Raw genomic sequence first — 18400 nt, 5'->3', positions numbered from 1 at the left:
TTCACTGTGGATTCTTTTTGCCTCAGGATTATTATTTTTTATTTGGAAATAAACACATCCTTATATCCTACTTGTGTCTCTTGTGGATTCTATCACCTCATGTGTGCTCAGGGGTACAACGCCTGAGCGCCACACCAATGACCTGGTTCAGGCCTCAGCCCTGATAAATCATTACATTTTCGAGAACGGACCACGCATTTATATAATATAATACAATATTACATATTTTATTTCAGTAATAAACATGATGTGAGTAGTTACTTAATGCACGATGTGCAACTGGATAGCATAGAATAGCACGGGTTGGGGGGCAGTTCAGGTATATTTTATATGGTAGGCCATAAAAAGCTCAAAATATACACACAAATAAATCAAATCTAAATGTATAGACAGGGGTGCACATAAGTTTTTCTATCTGGTTCTCAAGAGAGCACCTGGAGATTCGGTTTGGAGCTCACATTGCACATAGTGTGACAAATTATATTTACCTATTAAAAATAAAAGTAAAAAGTAGTTACTTTTTAATGAACAATAAACAAAATAATAAAGTGGGATAATACTATATTTATATTACTTTAAAGTACACTTAAAATACAATGGTAATGTATTTCTTCTTGTTTTTCACATTAGTAAATATAAATTTTCAACACCAATTTTGAAACCTAAAACGACAACCTTTTTGGTTTTAGGCAGGTTGCTGGGAAGTGCACTTGCGAACGCACATGGAGACTTGCGGTGCGGAGCTAGGATCGAGTATAGCATAGGGAAACACAAGCTGCGTGCAAGTGTCAAGTTTAAACAGCCTGTCCTTTTAGAAAGTTTAAGAGAAGCGGTGTTTTGGTAGATGTGCAGCGCAGCGCAGCGCAGTTCCAGACATTCACAGAGGCTGCGCGTGCCGCGTGCTTCTCTAGTAACGAAAGCAGAACCAACAAAGGCGGAGCTACAATACTCCTGTGACGAGTCACCCCTTGCACAATCAGCGTCGCCATGGAGACGGAGGAAATCAGAGCGGCACACCTGCCGCCCATCAGCGCCTCGTGCCAAACGGCTATAAAAGCCGCTGGCAATCGCAGGAAGGTGAGCAACGTCTCCAGAGCACAGAGATCACACTCAAGCTTTGTTCTTGTGGTTTTTTTCCAGACTCGGACGATTGAGCGAACGACCGGAAGGAACGCCCATCCCGCCCCGCTACTCGCAGCAACTGGACAGGCCGGCCCAACGACTCATACCCTCCTCGGCTCTGGAGAGTAACGGATCCGATGATAGGATTGACCCGGCTCCCCAACCCTGTACTTCTTTCGTCTCCTCCGGGAGGCTATCAATAAACTTACCCTCCGGGGTCATACTCTTTACCTACTGTGTACGTGTCGTTGCTCTGCCTGTCACACTGGTGGAGAATGCGGGCATAACGACGACCCCGTGTACGTACCCCGGACATTATTATTATTTTTTTTTTTGTTTGTTTGTTTTTTTGTGTATTTTTTCCCCCCTGTTTTGTCACGCAGGACGCCCATTGCTCTCTCTCTCTCTCTCTCTACTGGTGTAAGCTATGATGGAGGATGTCGTCAGGCGCCTAGCAGAAGTAGTGGTCCGCCAACAGCGATTCTCGGAACAGCTGGCCCAACGCCAGGAGCAGACCGACCAAGTCGTGGGATTGCTGAGGGAAAGCGCGGCTGCCCGAGTGCCACTGCCAGATGCCCGATCCACAGCCCATCAACTGATGACCAAACTCACGGCCCAGGATGATATCGAAGCCTACCTCCACACCTTCGAGGTTATCGCTACTCGGGAAGCCTGGGACAAAGCAGAGTGGGCGAAGATCCTGGCCCCCTTCCTGACTGGTGAGGCCCAAAGGGCATATGTAGCACTACAGCCGCTGGCCAGTGAGGATTACGACGCCCTAAAAAGGGAAATCCTGGCCCGCCTCGGCCTCTCCCCCATCAGCGCGGCTCAGCAATTTCATCAATGGTCGTACGAAGACCAAGTGCCGGTGCGGGCCCAAGCAGCCAAACTGTCCCGGCTAGGACAATTATGGCTGCTAGCGGGAGAACCTTCGGCCTCTCAGGTGGCCGAACGGGTGGTGGTCGACCGGCTACTAAGAGCTCTTCCCCGGCGTTGTCGAACGACGGTAGGCATGAAAGGTCCCACCACCCTCCGCGAGGTCGTGGAGGCGGTGGAACTGGCCGAGGCCTCGGCAGCCCGAGATACAGGAGAGAGAGCTTGGGCGCCGCCCCGGAGGGTAAACCCGGCTTGGCGACCACAGGAGGGCACTTTGAGGCCAGTACCCAGACCCGCAGCGGCCACACCACCGGACGAACCGATGCCCACCGAGCCCTCATCCCACGGACCCCCCGCTTACTCTTTACCTACTGTGTACGTGTCGTTGCTCTGCCTGTCACAACTCCGTTTTTCATCATTTACACCCAGGTCCCGTTTAACACCGGGAACAAACGAGATATCCGTAGATTTGGCAGCATTCAGTAGCCTACAAACGGAAATCTTATCCAGTATTACATTTAGTCGGTCTAAAACAGTGATTGTGCATCAAAAGGTTTCAACCATGTCAGTACGCAAATGAGCGTTCTAAACTTATTTACAGAGCGCATTTTTAATTTTGGTCGCACCTGCGCACCACTTATGTGCATCCCGTGTATAGAACTTAAAAGATCAATATTTTTTGGCAGTCAACCACGTCATGGCTCTTGTCTTTTTTAAACATTCATCACACTCTTCACTCGTTTTTACTAACCAGATTTCTGTCACATGTCTAGTTCATAATGAGAATTACTAGAGATTTAGATGTTGATGTTTTAATTGAAGTCACCGGAATAGTGATTAGCTCTTCACCATGGACAGTGAAAAAATCAATTGTATCATGGCTTCCCAGATCAACTGTTTTCAGCATTGATACTGTTGTAATCAGAGATGTTTCATGAGCAGCAAATCAGCATCTCAGAATGATTTCTTAAAGATCACGTGAAAATGAAGACTTGAGTAGCCTAATGATGCTGCAGATCAGATTTCAGATTTGATCACCGAATTCAATCCCATTTTAACAAAATATTAACAGATAAAAATGTTTTAAATGATAATACTCTACTGTATTTTTTGTTAAATAAATGTAGCTGTACAGAGCAGAAATAAACTATCAGGAACATTACTCTTACTGGCCCCAAACATTTGTCCTCCAGTGCACGTTACAATGCAGCAAATGCTGATGTCAAAAACAAGGGGAAAACACTGGCAAACAGTTTGACACATTTTTTCTTTGACAGGACAAAACACGGGATCATTACTGCAGAGGGAAGTGAGACTTGTGAAACACTCGAAGGTTGCAGCGTTGAAAATCTCAGGAACCAAACAGGTAAACTCACAATATTTTTGACTTTTCTTGCTTGTTATTATGAATTCCAAAAGTCTACTAAATCCGAGCTAGGACATATACAGTGAAACTCTTCTCTATTGAAAATGTTCTCATACTTTTAAGGGCATTTATACAGTAAAGTGCTTTACTGCCACTTCAAACTGATTCACTTACTGTTATTCATAAAAAGTTTGTCCAATCTTCAACCAAACTCACTCAACAGCTCTAAATAATGTTGATAGTCTTTGAAGTTGCCTTTCCTAAATACAAAATGTAAACGCTTTCGATGTGTTTGGCCACAAACTTGCTGTTAAAAGTTTTGTTATATTGTAGAAGCTTGTTGTCATTCTTCTGAAATATCACTATTCTGTGTTAACGATGAGATCGGCGGTTCTTCTCTCGCTCTTAATCACTCTGGTGTTCATTGATGGACTAAATAACCTTACTTTCAGTGACTGAGATGTTTTATATGGTCGGCTCCCTGTCAGAGATCATTGGATGTCAACGCATTTAAAGGAGGCATGAATTAAAATCACAATTTTAACCCGAGCTTTTTTTATATAAGAGGAAATGGTATTCACGCGAACATCATGTAAGTGTCAGAACTGAAAACGCCCTTGTTACTGAGATTACATCTGTTATTGACACCAGGCCCAGCGAACGCCAGGATCTGGAATGCACCGTATCTATGACGACATTTTAGGTTGAACACCGCCTCCACAGAAAAATATCAATGACTACTTCTCTAGCCCCGCCCACTGGTTCGTGCATGACAATTCTGAAGTAACACAAGTGGCACGGAACCAGATAGAGCGAGCAAGCAATAAACAAACATGCCGTTAAAAATAGCTAAATATTGTGCCATCCCTGGTTGTTAAGGACACCGTCGCTGCATAACCTTCCTTCGGATTCCGATATTAGGAATGCGGGGTTAAAGTTTATTTTTAAAGACATTCCAGCTCATGTGGGAAAAACATGGAGCGTTTTGTTCATTTAATTTCTCCGGGGATTCCTTCGTGAACAAGGCACAGGTCGACACTGGATTTGCGGAGAGACTAAAATTAAAAAGCAGTGCTGTGGCGTCAATATTGGATCGGATAGGAATGGTGCAGCAATCTTATGTGAGTAAAACATTTTTGTACTATGCGTCACTATTGCTTTGTTAGAGATCGCTTGATGTGCCCTGAGCCCTATTCGCATGAGATTAGTATTACCTGCGGACCTCTAGTCATTTGTATTAATTGCAGAGGTTTTCTGTGATCTTAAGCCCATGCGAATTGCCATCTCTGTGATTTGGTGGGCTCATATATCATTTTTCAAGGTTTTATAAACCATTTTCCAATAATGGAGGCAGTTTTGAAGTGTTTTGGTATTATTTCGGGTGCTGGGTGATATCCATAAGTTACCGGGAGTCTCCTGTTTGTTTATTTATCATGGAAACTCTCGTAACATTTGAGACCCTGTAACGGTTTCAGCACCACCGGCCACGCCCCCCCATGTCGTCACCGTCAGCTCGCTTCACCCGTTCCCTCTCCCCGGAGTTCTGAACTCAGTTTCCCAGCATGCACCGCACATCCACCATTTTTGATTAGTCCACACCTGCATCACATCATCAGGATTCTATTTAAGTTTGCACCTTTTTGTTCTTCCCTGTTCAGTCTTGTTGTCTTCACTGCAATGCTTTACCCCGATAAAACCCTGACAAACCCCCAATCGCGGTGATCTTTTGTCCGGTTCGCGGGTCTCAAATGCTGACAGGTACGGTCATATAAACGCAATACAAGTATAGGCTATACAAACATACAAATGCCTTGACATCACATCCGGGAAATAAGTCAGTAAATTTGAGTAAAATCATCCCGTGCGAATGCGTCACATGAAATACTGATGTGGGGAGGTCATTTATCATGTATTAATCAACAGGAGTCAGAGTCTCCTCAGATACAGAATATAATTGGCTGTTGGTGGAAAAAACTTAGAATTGTGATATTGTCGCTTGTCGGTCCCAACAAGAACGATCCGGGATGCCTGCACGATCCGTTCTGCGCATGCGCATAATGACGTAGTAAACAACTTCACGGTTTCCCTACACTATTGGTATCAAGCATGCGATGAAACGCTTGACGCAACGGCACAATGGCGGCATATTTTTGTAGGCTACGTCGTGTTTTTCATTTAACAGTTCACGGCGGGTCTATTTTGATGTTTTAAAATGTAGCTTACGCTATGCATTACGATGTGTTTACGTGGTTGCCAATCCAAAATAATAAAGGAGTTGTTACATGAACATACACGATTTTGGTTACATGTGGAATAAAGTCTGAGTCTTGAGAGTCTGTCACTGCAAACCTTCAGTTTCCTCCATACTCCCCTTTGCGATTCATTGCTGCATGGCATTAGGCCTACTTAACTTGCCGTGTTTCGATCTGAGGTCAGTAGTATTGTCAAAGACGGTTTTTATTAAAAGCTGCTAATATTAGTTCACTTTAAATCGACTCGTTTTGTATTAGTATGGGTCTATATATAGGCTAATATATCTATCTATATAATCTAAATGAGGAATAATCCCTTCAATGGTGGTTACAGAACACAATAAGGAACATAATATGCATTTCTGCCTAGACTATCTGCACTTACATGAAGAAAGAACTACAAACAAGTCTGGGGAAACGTTACAGAGTATTTCAACGCATAGTGTGCACACAGAAGTGACATGAGACCAGAGGTGGACAGTAGTGAAAGTCGCGGTACAAAGGTGCTCAAGCGTGGAACAGATCGTGCAGTGTCGTCGCTAAACAGAATTGTCTACTACGTCATTATGCGCATGCGCGGACGGATCGTGCAGGCATCCCGGATCGTGTACCGACAGTGCTAATGTGTAACCTAACATTACGTCTCGAACCAAATTCACAGAATGCTCCAACTACGCAAACTGCTATCCAATCAAAGCAGTGGGCGTTTACTTCCAAGTGTCTTCAATGCGGCACGCCCATTAAAACTGAGTGTTTGGAGTGGGGTTTGTCTGCGGAGTTCAAGAGAGGGGCGTTACTGGGAAGGGGCGTAACTTAGTAGGGGCCGTAACTTGTAATTGTCCAAATCACACGGAACAACGCAAGATATCAAAAACGTCACATTGTCGGCAAGATGGCGGGTCGTATAGAGACAGCGGTAAGGATATTTTCCTGAGATAAAAGTTTAAATTTAATTCTTTAAGTAATTTTCATACAATAGTAACACACATATTGGTATCGTTCCATTTGTTATTTGCTGACCTAAAAATTGTACTGCCATTCATTAGGTACAACCAACGATTGTGAGAGACCTGCAGACAGCATGGAATTGGGTGCAGAGCCACAAAGACCTGTTCTTTGGGGAGGTGACAGAGCCTGCCTTTTTGGGGATGAGTTACAACGAACAAGAAGATGCACTCAAGAAGGTCCTGGGGGGTCATTTCCCAGAAGCCAGAGATAACTTTTTGTTTGTGTTTCACCATCTGAAAGACATGGAAACATTTTTGTTAACCTGTGTTGACGAATACGGCCTAAGAGTCAATGCCATGGTCAAAAATGAGAAATTTCATTGCAGTGAATGACTGAAGGAGTGAATGAGTGAAAAAGAATAAACAAATGTATAAACTATTAATAAATGAATGCATTGTGCGTTTCTTAAATGCAGATTTGTTAAAGTATGCTGAAATATTTAGAACTGTAACATCTTCAGAAAATGAAATACAAATATATCTGTATTTCCCAAAATTGTGTATAACAAACGTAACCTTTTTCATTTATTTGTTTATTAAACTGAATTTGTGCCACATATTAACTGTGACATACTGTAGTAATGTAGTGTTGTATGGTGAAGGTGGACAGTAGAGGGCGTATTTTACTAGCATGTTATTCTGTTCTCCTGTGCAACCTTGAAGAGTGTTCCCGGTGGCAGTCGGGTGTTGGACATCACAGATTGTTGTATGTTGCACCTGTAAATAAAGCCAGAGTTAACATTTCCTTCCTGTCTCGTAATTGTGTGTCACAAAGGATATCACACATACATCTGGAGAAGAAAAGCAATTAAAAACTGCTACCGGTACGGATCGAGTAGTAACACCGCTAGAGGGCGGAGTTTACTTGCGCTACACAAAATTAATAAATAGTCCAAATGATGCGTCGCTGAATTAATTAAACTAAACAGTAAATAATACATTATAAATGATTAATAAAGACATGCTTAAATGTAAAAACAAGTTGCTGTTTGTCTTTGTTAATAATTACAGTGTCCTAACGCAAACAGTCGTCACTTTAGTTTCGCGTTTGTATCAGTGCACACACTTGCTCTGCTGTCAAAAATATCTACTTTTTCCGTCACAAACCAGTACATACTATTAAGGCATAAAACGAGAAGGCGATCTTGCCGACATCTCATTTTGATATCTCGCGTTGTACCGTGAGATTTGGACAATTACAAGTTACGCCCCCTTCTAATTTACGCCCCTTCCCAGTTACGCCCCTCTCTTGCACTCCGCAGACAGACACTATTGATCGTTTGTAGAGCTGGCCTCAAAACCTGGGTAGAAAATAGCCTATTTCTTATTGATTTTGATGATTTTTAATGTAAAAAACACGCGAACGTCATAAGTAGACCTCATACAACAGTATAAAACAACAAACAAGCCCAGTTCATCACACCTTTAAGGTTTTTTTGACCAATCACATTCTCCAATATAATTTTGACATGACACAGCCGCGTGCTTGGGCCGACTATCAAATGAGAGCACGTCTTTGTGGCGTAAATTCTCACCAATCTTTTCTAAATAAGGACGACACCAAAGGCGTGGTAGAAATCTGCCATGGACAAGGCTTTAGAGACTCACAAAACCTTTGTGTCAGTAGGAGGAAGTTTAGAGTTTTCATCATTCACTGAATGACATTCAGAGCGTTTTAAGAATCAGACAGTGTGAAGTTCAGCTCCAGATTGAGAATGCTCACGTGACCGTTGCTTGCGAATCTCTTCATCTTCTTCATTGTGTTTCTGTTTACTTTGCAGGAATAGTTTACACATCAATATGACACGATCAGCAATGCACACACTAAAGATGAACATACTTGTAAACTTGAATCCATATCTAGAGGAAAAGCATCTGTCTTGTTTCCTATGAACAGTCTGCATTCGGTCTAATAATCAATAGTAGTATAGTGACCCCTTCGGTTCTAAATTGGGTACTGCATGTTATTTTATCTAATTCCTTATATGATGACATCATTAATGTGAGCCTAGTGTCAGCAGCAGTCTAGGGCCGTTTCTAGGGCTGTTGCGGAAAGCTTTCCGTTGCAAACTACTTTTTAAGTGTATATCCATTTATTCTAAGTTTAGCTAACATGTGTTTTTATTTTGTATTTGCTTTTTTGGGTAGGCTACAGCTGCTTTGATACAATACAAATAAAGCGCTATAAAAATAAATCTGATTAGATTATATGATTAGATATTACATATAATTTCATAGTAAAACGTAGTGTTGTCATCCCTAAATGGCTGGTTGTCTAGGTGGTGCCTGCAGAATGATATGTTTTTTTATAAATAACTGGAAGAGCTTTGAGGGCAGACCTGACCTGTTGATACGAGATGGTCTCCATCCCTCCTGGGCTGGTGCTGCCCTCCTGTCTAGAAATATGGCACATTGTCTTAATGCTAAAACTTGACTAAGTGGGGCCCAGGTCAGGGAGCAGACAGAATGGCATAACCAACTGTCTGCTTGCCATCTCATGTCGCAGAATACACAAAATGCACAACATGTGATAATCCCTTGTCCCAAACATCATAAAATAGAGACTGTGTCTGTCCCCCAGACTAGTAAACATAATATATTGCGTAAACCTCTTAAAAGTAATTTCCCTTTCTGTCGGTCTCTCGACATTGTGTCGACAGATTGGGGTTTGTCTTGAGAACCTATCATCTTCTGAGTATTTTGAAAAGGCCAATGAAAATTGTCGAATAAAATTTGCATGCCAGACTCCTCCCCGGATGTCCCGGTATTAAAGGAAGCTGGCGTACTCATTAATTCACCTTTCGTTCTTCAGAGCCTACGCATCTGATGAGCTACACAGTGATCTTTGGTGATCAACATTCTGCTGGAATTTACGACGTGGTGCAGCGGACGGTCCCTTCCTGCAGTGACTCTCCCCTGGGCGTCTCGGCAGTTCCGGAAGTGTCTGAGCAAATTTCCTTTCTAAAAGAGCTCATTTCTCCGGCGTGGCATGACCCGCTGTTCTCGTGGGTGCAACGCGCTCATTGAGGAATGGGATGGACACGATGTCTGCCTCAGGTGTTTGGGACCTGGCACGCTGAGGCAGCCTTTGTGGATACGTCCTGCCCGCACTTGCGGGCGGATGGCGATCCAGACGTTGCGGTCACGGGTAGCTGTGTTCTTTATGGACACAGCTGCCACCTCGTCTGCTACCCGTTCTGTGACCGCAGTGGCTACGGCCCTGCCGTCCACTTCGGCTAGCACCGGGGGTGATATGGGGATCACTGTGAACGTTAACCCGCCAGCCACAGGCTCACGGACCATTCACGCCCCGTCTCGCTCGTCTGACCCATCCTCAAGAGACGGTCCTACCCTGGCCGGAGGGCGACCTTTTGGCATCCGACCCCGATAATTCCTCGGAGCTCCCTCCCTCGGGGGGTCGAGCCCAGGAAGAGGCTGACGTCGAGATGTCAACCATGCTCTTCCGGGCCGCCGCGAGCCTTGGGCTGCAGTGCACCGCACCGCCTCTCCCCCAGCTCTCGCGGCTGGATACGTGGTACCTGGGGTCTGAGCGCGACTCCAAGCCGCGCACAGCCCCGGTCCCGTTTTTCCCGGAAGTGCATGAGGAGCTCAGTAAGATGTGGAACGCGCCCCTCACAGCCCGTTCCAGTCAGAAAGGCTCTGTCACCCTTACTTCCCTCGATGGTGGGGCAGCCCGGGGCTATGTCGAGATGCAGGAACTCCGTACCGCCACCGATCTCGCTCTACGGGCGACAAAGGTGATGGTGCGGGCCCTGGGTCGGGCGATGTCCACCATGGTGGTCCAGGAGAGGCACCTCTGGCTTAACCTTGCGCAGATGCGGGATGCCAAGAAGGTTCGCTTTCTTGACGCCCCCATCTCGCAGGATGGGCTGTTTGGTGACACCGTCGAGGATTTCTCCCAGCAGTTCTCGACGGTGAAGAAGCAGACGGAGGCCATCAAACACATCTTGCCCTGCCGCGACTCGGCCGCCTTCAGGCCTTCGAGATGTCGAGCGGCGTCTGCTTCCCAGCAGCCCCGGCCCTCTTCGATACCGGCTCTGGCTCCAGCGCACCCCACCCAGGCAGCCTCCCGGAAAAGGACGTCGAAGAGGAAACCGCCTCCCCCGGCAAGGGATCCGTACTGCTATTCATCGAACCACCCCCCGGGGGACGATGAAGAAGATCGAACCTTTAGTCCCCCTGTCACGGTTTCTGGGAGCCTGGCTTCGGCTTCCCAGACCGTCAGGCTGGCTAGGGAAGGCGATCCGTCTCGGCTACGCAATCCAGTTCGCCACACGCCCGCCCAAGTTTCGGGGCATCTTTTCTACCTCAGTCAGAGGCAAGGATGCTCCCGTACTTCGGGCCGAGGTCGCCACCCTTCTGGCGAAGGGAGCGATCGAGCCCGTCCCACCAGCCGAGATGTTCAACGGGTTTTACAGCCCGTACTTCATTGTCCCCAAGAAAGGTGGGGGGCTGCGCCCTATCTTAGATCTGCGTGTTCTGAACAGGCACCTGCACAAGCTGCCGTTCAGGATGATCACGCAGAAGCGCATCCTGACGTCCGTCAGGTGTCAGGATTGGTTCATGGCAATCGACCTGAAGGACACGTACTTTCATGTCTCGATCCTCCCTCGACATCGGCCGTTCCTACGGTTCGCGTTCGAGGGGCGGTCATATCAGTACAGGGTCCTCCCCTTCGGTCTGTCCCTGTCTTCACGAAGATCGTGGAAGCCGCCCTCCTTCCCCTCAGGGAAAGAGGTGTGTGGGTACTAAACTATCTCGACGACTGGCTCATCTTGGCTCACTCGCGAGATCTGTTGTGTACACACAGGGACCTGGTGCTCCGGCACCTAGATCGGTTGGGGCTATAGGTCAACTGGGAAAAGAGCAAGCTCTCCCCCGTGCAGAGCATCTCCTTTCTCGGTATGGAACTTGACTCTGTCTCCATGACAGCGTGACTGACCACAGAGCGCGCCCAGTCAGTGTTAGACTGCCTGAAGCATTTCAGGCAGTCAGCGGTCCCCCTGAAACAATTTCAGAGGCTCCTAGGACACATGGCGTTCTCGGCGGGGGTGGTCCCCCTTGGGTTGATGCACATGCGACCGCTCCAACACTGGCTACAGAGTCGGGTGCCCGGCTACGTGCCCAAGGTTCCCACCATTCCCTGCCGGAACCAGGTGGTGATCTTGCAGGCGCTCCCCACTGGGGAGGAAGACCCAACCCCATCTGTGTTGTGTCCAGTATGCACATTGCTCCTCTACTTGGACCGCACGCAGAGCTTCAGAAGCTCTGAGCAGCTCTTTGTCTGTTCTGGAGGTCAGCAGAAGGGGAGGGCTGTCTCCAAACAGAGACTGGCGCACTGGATCATGGATGCCATTGCCACGGCATACCGATCACAAGATCACCCCTGCCCCTGCCCTCGGGGTGTAGCCTCCTCGTGGTCACTTGCTCAGGGCGCCTCTCTGGCATACATCTGCAGAGCTGCGGGTTGGGCTATGCCCAATACCTTCGTGAGGTTTTACAACCTGGCACCCCAATCTGTCGGTTCGACACAACGCCTGCAAGAGACATCTCATCATCACGCATCGTGTCCGAAAACGTGATTAAGGAATAAGATGGCGGACTGTCTCCTGGGGAACGGTCAGACGAGCGAGACGAGGTGTGAACGGTCCGTGAGCCAGTGGCTGGCGGATTAGCGCTCACAGTAATCCTCATATCACCCTCGCTGCTTGCCGTAGCGGACGGCAGGGCCGTAGTCCTGCCGCCACGGAACGGGGAGCAAACGAGGTGGTGGCTGAGTCCCGTGGGAACACAGCCACCCGTGACGCAACGTCTGAATCATCACCGCCCACAGTGCGGGCAGGACATATCCACAATGTCTGCCCCAGCGTACTGGAAGCAGGCATCGTGTCCGTCCCCCTCCTTGATGAGTGTGTTGCACCCATGAGAACAGCGGGACATGCCACGCTGGAGAAATTTGCTCTTTTAGAAAGGAAATTTGCTCGAACACCTCCGGAACTGCCGAGACGCCCAGGGGAGAGTCACTGCAGGAAGGGACCGTCCGCTGTGCACATCGTAGATTCCAGCAGAAAAATGATCACCAAAGATCGTAGAGAAGCTCATCAGATGCATAGGCTCTGAAGAACATAAGGTGAATGAATGAGCATCCGGGGAGGAGCCCGGCATGCAAATTTCATTCGCCAATTTTCATTGGCCTTTTCTAAATACTCAGAAGATGATAGGTTCTCAAGACAAACCCCATTCTGTCGGTTCGACACAACGTCGAGAGACCGACAGAAAGGTAACTAGAGGGACGATCTGCTTCACCGTTCAGGGGAGGTGGTTCGGTGGCCGAGACGTCGAACTCGCTTGGGAAGCACCTCCGTCAGACTCTGGGATGAATCTGTCATACCCAAGAACACAGCTGCAAGACATGCCTGGAACTGCGAGAAATTTGCTCTTTTAGATGCTCTGTGGCTCGCTGCCGAAACGCCCAGGGGAAGTCCGCACGAACACAGGGGGAGTTCCGCTGCACGCGTCTTAAGCCCAGCAGTGTAGTAGCTTTCTCGAAGAGAATAGTTGCCTGACATCCAGTCACGCAGGTTCCAAAGAACAAAAAGATGATTTTATAACCAAATGCACGGGGCAGAGACTGGTGTGCGCGTGCCATTCCCCAACTTCATTGGCATTTTAAAATTCCTATCGGAGATGATAGGTTCTCAAGATCAAATCCCAGTCTGTCTCTCAACACAACGTCGAGAGACCTACTGAAAGGGAAGGATAGTATTCGAAAATACAGGAAAGCCCTAAAAACGTTTCCATCATTAATAGAAGAAAACTAGCACAACCCTAGGTTTTTATTTTACAGCGTGGCTAAATTAACAAAAAACAAATAGCAGTGATGAATTCACAAATAAAATTTAAGATATTTGAGAAAAAATAATAACAATGCAACCAGAGACTACACTTACTGAACAAACAACTAACTACAGCGCCCCTAAGGAGAAATTGCAATTATTTTCTACAGTAGATCCAGATGAACTGTTTTAAATCATTAGATCATCTAAATCAACAACATGCATGCTAGACCTGTAATGCAGCTGGAAAAGTGCTAAGAACTAAGGTTGTTTGTAATGCTGGGACACAAAACAATAAAACCCCATTTGTTGCTAGAACCTGAGGGATGATATCCTGACCTCCCATCAGGGGTTGATGTCCATGAACTGAACCCCTCTTCTTATTACACCTCTCCCCTCCCCTTCATCTTTTCAGGCCATGATAATTTGAAAAGTGCTTACTCATTTCATACTGTGTTTATAATTTATTGTCATGTTATGAAGATTTGATCATCATGTTTGGTATTGTTTTAAAGGTCATGGTGCGATGGGTAAAAGGGTATATTTCCTTCAAACCTAACAAAGAGTGTATTGGAGATTTTTAACTTTAGGACATTACCTGTTACCTCTAAGAGGAGTGACTTTATCAGGGACTCCTGTTCACAGATAGATTGAAATCCCATTTGATGATCTTGTCAGCCACGAGTTAAACTAAATTTCACAATGACCATTGAATTCATGATTCTTTGTTACACCTGGGTATATAAGTTGCATTGGCAAAAGACTCAGGGAAGCATCTGTAACCAGAACTTCCCACACTGCAACTGTGTGTCTCGATTTTGCCAGGTATGATAAACTTTGTGGTTTTATTCTATTCTTATATTATATTGATCATCTTTGTCTATTAAGTTTAGAATTTTCTTCGTATGTGCATTCTATGATTTTAATTAATGTTGTACCTTCCTGGCATAATAAATTGTTATTGTTTATTATATCTGAATTCTTCAGAGTCTGTTATTACCGGTAGATTGAAAGGAGCCTGTTTTGTTACGGCAAAATCGATATGTCAGGATAGGATGGACTAGTTTTGATTTAAATTATAAATGGAGCATATTTACTAAAGCTCAGATGTAACAGAATTCCACCTATCACCTGGCTTAGCAAGTTGCATGATCGTGACTAAAATAACTATGGTTATGTTTCTGAGCAAGCATGGAGTGGCCAGACTTAATGATATTAGTTTACCTGGCAACCTCTGACTAAAGATCAGTATTATAAAGTGTTACCCAATAAGGTTATTGTAGCGAGGAAGGCGGGACAAGAGCCGTGGGGCAGGAAGGTGGGGCCGGTGGTGTGAGTGATAATGAGTATCAGCTGTACCCACGCCGGTCCCGCATGCCTCACGGAGGAGATCGGGAGCATAAAAGCGGCAGGAGCATACGGCGAGAGAGGACCGGGCCCGGACATTTAAGTTTTGTTTATGTTCGTGTGGCCTTTTTTACTGCTGATTTATTGTTTATTTACTTTGATTAAAAATGTTTGAATGTTCGCCGGTTCCCGCCTCCTTCCTTCCTTTTTATTGAGCTTTATTAAAGTTATATATTTAATGTGATTGTAAAAACATTTTGTATTTATATGGTACATCAGATGTTTCAATTTTGTTTTAAGAAAGCTTTAAAATAAAAATGTACAGTGAAAGTGAAACCAAGTACAGCAGAAAATCCCCAACCAAATAAATGCATGATCATGCATAGGCATATTGACAAAGGAAAAGAAACCAGCATAGTAATCATGCCAGACAGTAATTGCACAGCAAAATGAAACAGTTGGTGAAGAAACGCACCACCACTCCTAAGACTGTACAGAACTACTATTTCACGAGTTCGCCTTAGCAAATAATTAAATGAGCGGCAGTTTAGTTAAGCAGAGAATATAGTATGCGTATTTGGCGTGCTGTCCGGGGAGAGGGCTCTGGGGTCTGCATTCTCTCCCGACCCCGGAGCACTCCTCCTTGTTCGGGGTGAGGGCTCCAATCTCTGTGTTTGCCCGAGCCCCGAGCACTGCCCCCCAAAAAATGCAGCTAGTGCAGGACAGCAGCCAAGGCTGGGCGTTATTGGCCCCCCAAAATATAGCAGAGCTTGTGGCCGGTGAGTTGCTGGCCTTCGCTTGGGGTAGAGTCGCGGCTGAGTCCTCTGGAAGAGGGTTGGTTTCTGTGGGCATCTGTGAGGTACAGATACTGCTGTGGGAGTGGGAAATACAGATAAAGGCCGCTGCTGGGGAGACACTGCTGCGGCAGTGGAAAATACAGATAAAAGCCCCTGCTGGGGCAGTGTGAAATACAGATAAAGGCCCCTGCTGGGACGACACTGCTGCGGCACTTTGCAATACAGATAAAGGCCCCTGCTGGGGCGACACTGCTGCGGCAGTGGGAAATACAGATAAAGGCTCCTGCTGGAGTGGCACTGCTGCGGCAGTGTGAAATACAGATAAAGTCCCCCGCTGGGGCGACACTGCTGCGGCAGTTTGATATACAGGCAAAGGCCCCTGCTGGGGCAACACCACTGCGGTGGTGGGAAATACAGATAAAGGCCCCTGCTGGGGAGACACTGCTGCGGCAGTGGGAAATACGGAGAAGGCTCCTGCTGGAGCGACACCGCTGTGGCGGTGGGAAATATAGGTTAAGGCTCCTGCTGGGGCGATGCCGCTGCAGTGGTGGGAAATACGGTTAAAGGCCCCTGCTGGGACGACACTGCTACGGCAGTGAGCTGCTGATACGTGTGGAAGGTTGGGAGCGGACTTGTCATGGCTCTGCTTCATTTAGTCATGTTTTTCTTGGTCTTGTAGCAGAGCCATGACAAGGTCTTTGGTTTGGTGTGGAGAGAAACATATTATTGTTCTTTTGACAATAATATGCGTTCTCTCCAGTGTCTCGTCTCTGTTCCTGCCATCTCGTTTCCTTGTTATCCTTCCCTGAGTGTTTCATTACCTACACCTGCCCTGTGTCGTTATCCCTCGTTTGTCTTGCCTATATATACCCTCTTGTTTCTTTGTCCTGTGCTTGTGGATTGTACTCTGTCCTTCGTCGTGTATATGCTTCATGCCAGTCATTGTTCCTGTGTTCCTGTGTTGTTGTGTTAAGATCCCAGTCCAGTCCAGTCTTAGTAAGTGTTTTGTTTAGGTTGTCAAAGTCATGTTAATTCAAGTGTTATGTTAAGTCATGTTAAGTCAAGTGTTATGTTAGTTTTAGTCTAGTCTAGTTTATTTTTCCTGTCTCGTTTTTTACCCCCTCGTGGGTGTTTTGTTTCAGTTTTGTCTATTGTTCAATAAATATATTCCGTTAACCCCTTCATTGCCTTTGCCTGCCTGCGCTTGGGTTCTTCCTGCCTCATCCTTGACAGGACTGGCATTAACGAGTTTGGTTGATGAGGGTTCGGTGTGCTTCTTTAATGTGGGAACGGTCGGACCGAATGTAGCTCTTAAAGGCTTCTGAAGACCAGCATCCGAGTGTTTGGATTTGGTGCTGGGAGAGTCCTTTTTGGGCCGTTGTTGTGGCTGCTCCGATTCTGAAGGAGTGGCTGGAAAAGTTATCCGCTGGGATGCCTGATTGGAGCAAGACTAATTTAGGATGTTTCTGGAACCAAAAACGAGTGGTGGGGCGGTTGGAGTCATCTACGGAAAGTGGGTCGGAGGGGATTGAGTTTTGTGTGCTTCTGAGCTGGAAGTAGGCTTGGAGGGTTTGGTATGGTTGGAGAGCTGATGGTAAATTAAAAATTTAAATTAGATGGCCTGTCTTTGTTTGGTCTGTCTTACTCTGTTTAATGAAGTAAGATATTGTGTCGTGGTCCATTACGGAGAGATCTGAGACGGTGGGGTGGATATCTGGATTAAATTTGGACTTGATGGTGAGTTCTGAACATCTAAGGAAACCGAAGAAAGCTAATGTGAAAATAACGTCAAGTGTGCGTGTGGTGTGGATGGAGTGGTAGCCTTGGCAGAGAGTGTTAATGCACTTAGTTAGGATTTCGAGTGTTATGGGTTTTCTGGGGTCCGGGCAGGAGGGGTGGTCTCTTTTGATGCCTTTGATAAGCATGGAGGTCTCTGAACTGGCTATATAGGGTGAAAGTGATCCGAATATGAGTTTGTCTAAAAATTGTAATCCGCTTAGGTATCCTTTAATGGAACTGGCTTGGAGTTTTTTTTTAAGTGTTTAGGTAAGAGATGAATGAAGTGATGGCTAGCATTGAAAAATCTGGGAATGTTAGGATGTATCTTGCGTTGGAAAGATTTGAAGCATTTCCAAGCTGTGAGGTACGATTGTAGGGTCCTGGGGGATACGGAGTGGATGATTGGGTTGAGAGAGACATCGAGGAGAGGCTTCAGTGGGTGGTTTAGGGGAATATTAGTTCCGAATAGGGAGGTACTGGGATGGGTAGTTGGTCCGCTTCTGGTGCCAGCCGCCTGAACTTCTGAAGAGCAAAATGGGATAGCAAAACGTTTTTTTTTTGACCCGGGAATGTGTTTTGCAGTTAATATAAATTGGTTGCACGCTGATATCCAAATTCGTCGTCTTATCAAAGGCATTAGTGCGGGGGAATGGGAACGGCCTTTATTGATGCATTGCACGGCTGCTTCATTGTCATAGTGAACTGTGATGCTGTTGGTTGACCATTCTTTCCCCCACAGAAAGGCTGCGATGACCAATGGGTATAGCTCAAACAGTGCAGAGGACGAGGAAGACTGAGGGAGATTTAACAGCTGAGGGGACCACATGGATGCGAACCAGCGACCTTGGTAATACCCTCCGAAACTGACAGATGGAGCAGCGTCGGTAAATAATTGGATATCGTCTGGGCGCAAAACGTCTTGGTTACGGATGTAACCTCAGTTCCCTGATGGAGGGAACAAGACGTTGTGTCGAGCCGACAGATGGGGTTTGACTTG

At 46.3% G+C, this 18400-nt stretch overlaps 1 protein-coding gene across 1 annotated transcript; it reads left to right on the top strand.

The window, feature by feature from the left end:
* Positions 1–959: 959 nt before the first annotated feature.
* On the top strand, positions 960–18200 carry LOC130546391 (uncharacterized). Its single transcript, XM_057321651.1, has 3 exons — positions 960–1421; positions 1506–2373; positions 18143–18200. The coding sequence occupies exons 2-3, from the start codon at positions 1550–1552 to the stop codon at positions 18198–18200; spliced, it is 882 nt and encodes a 293-aa protein (XP_057177634.1). The 5' UTR covers positions 960–1421; positions 1506–1549.
* Positions 18201–18400: the final 200 nt, after the last annotated feature.

The sequence above is a fragment of the Triplophysa rosa genome, linkage group LG22 (genome assembly GCF_024868665.1).
Source record: "Triplophysa rosa linkage group LG22, Trosa_1v2, whole genome shotgun sequence".
Lineage (NCBI taxonomy): Eukaryota > Metazoa > Chordata > Actinopteri > Cypriniformes > Nemacheilidae > Triplophysa > Triplophysa rosa.
Note: the sequence above shows the minus strand (reverse complement) of the source record. Positions and strands in the feature narration are given on the sequence as shown.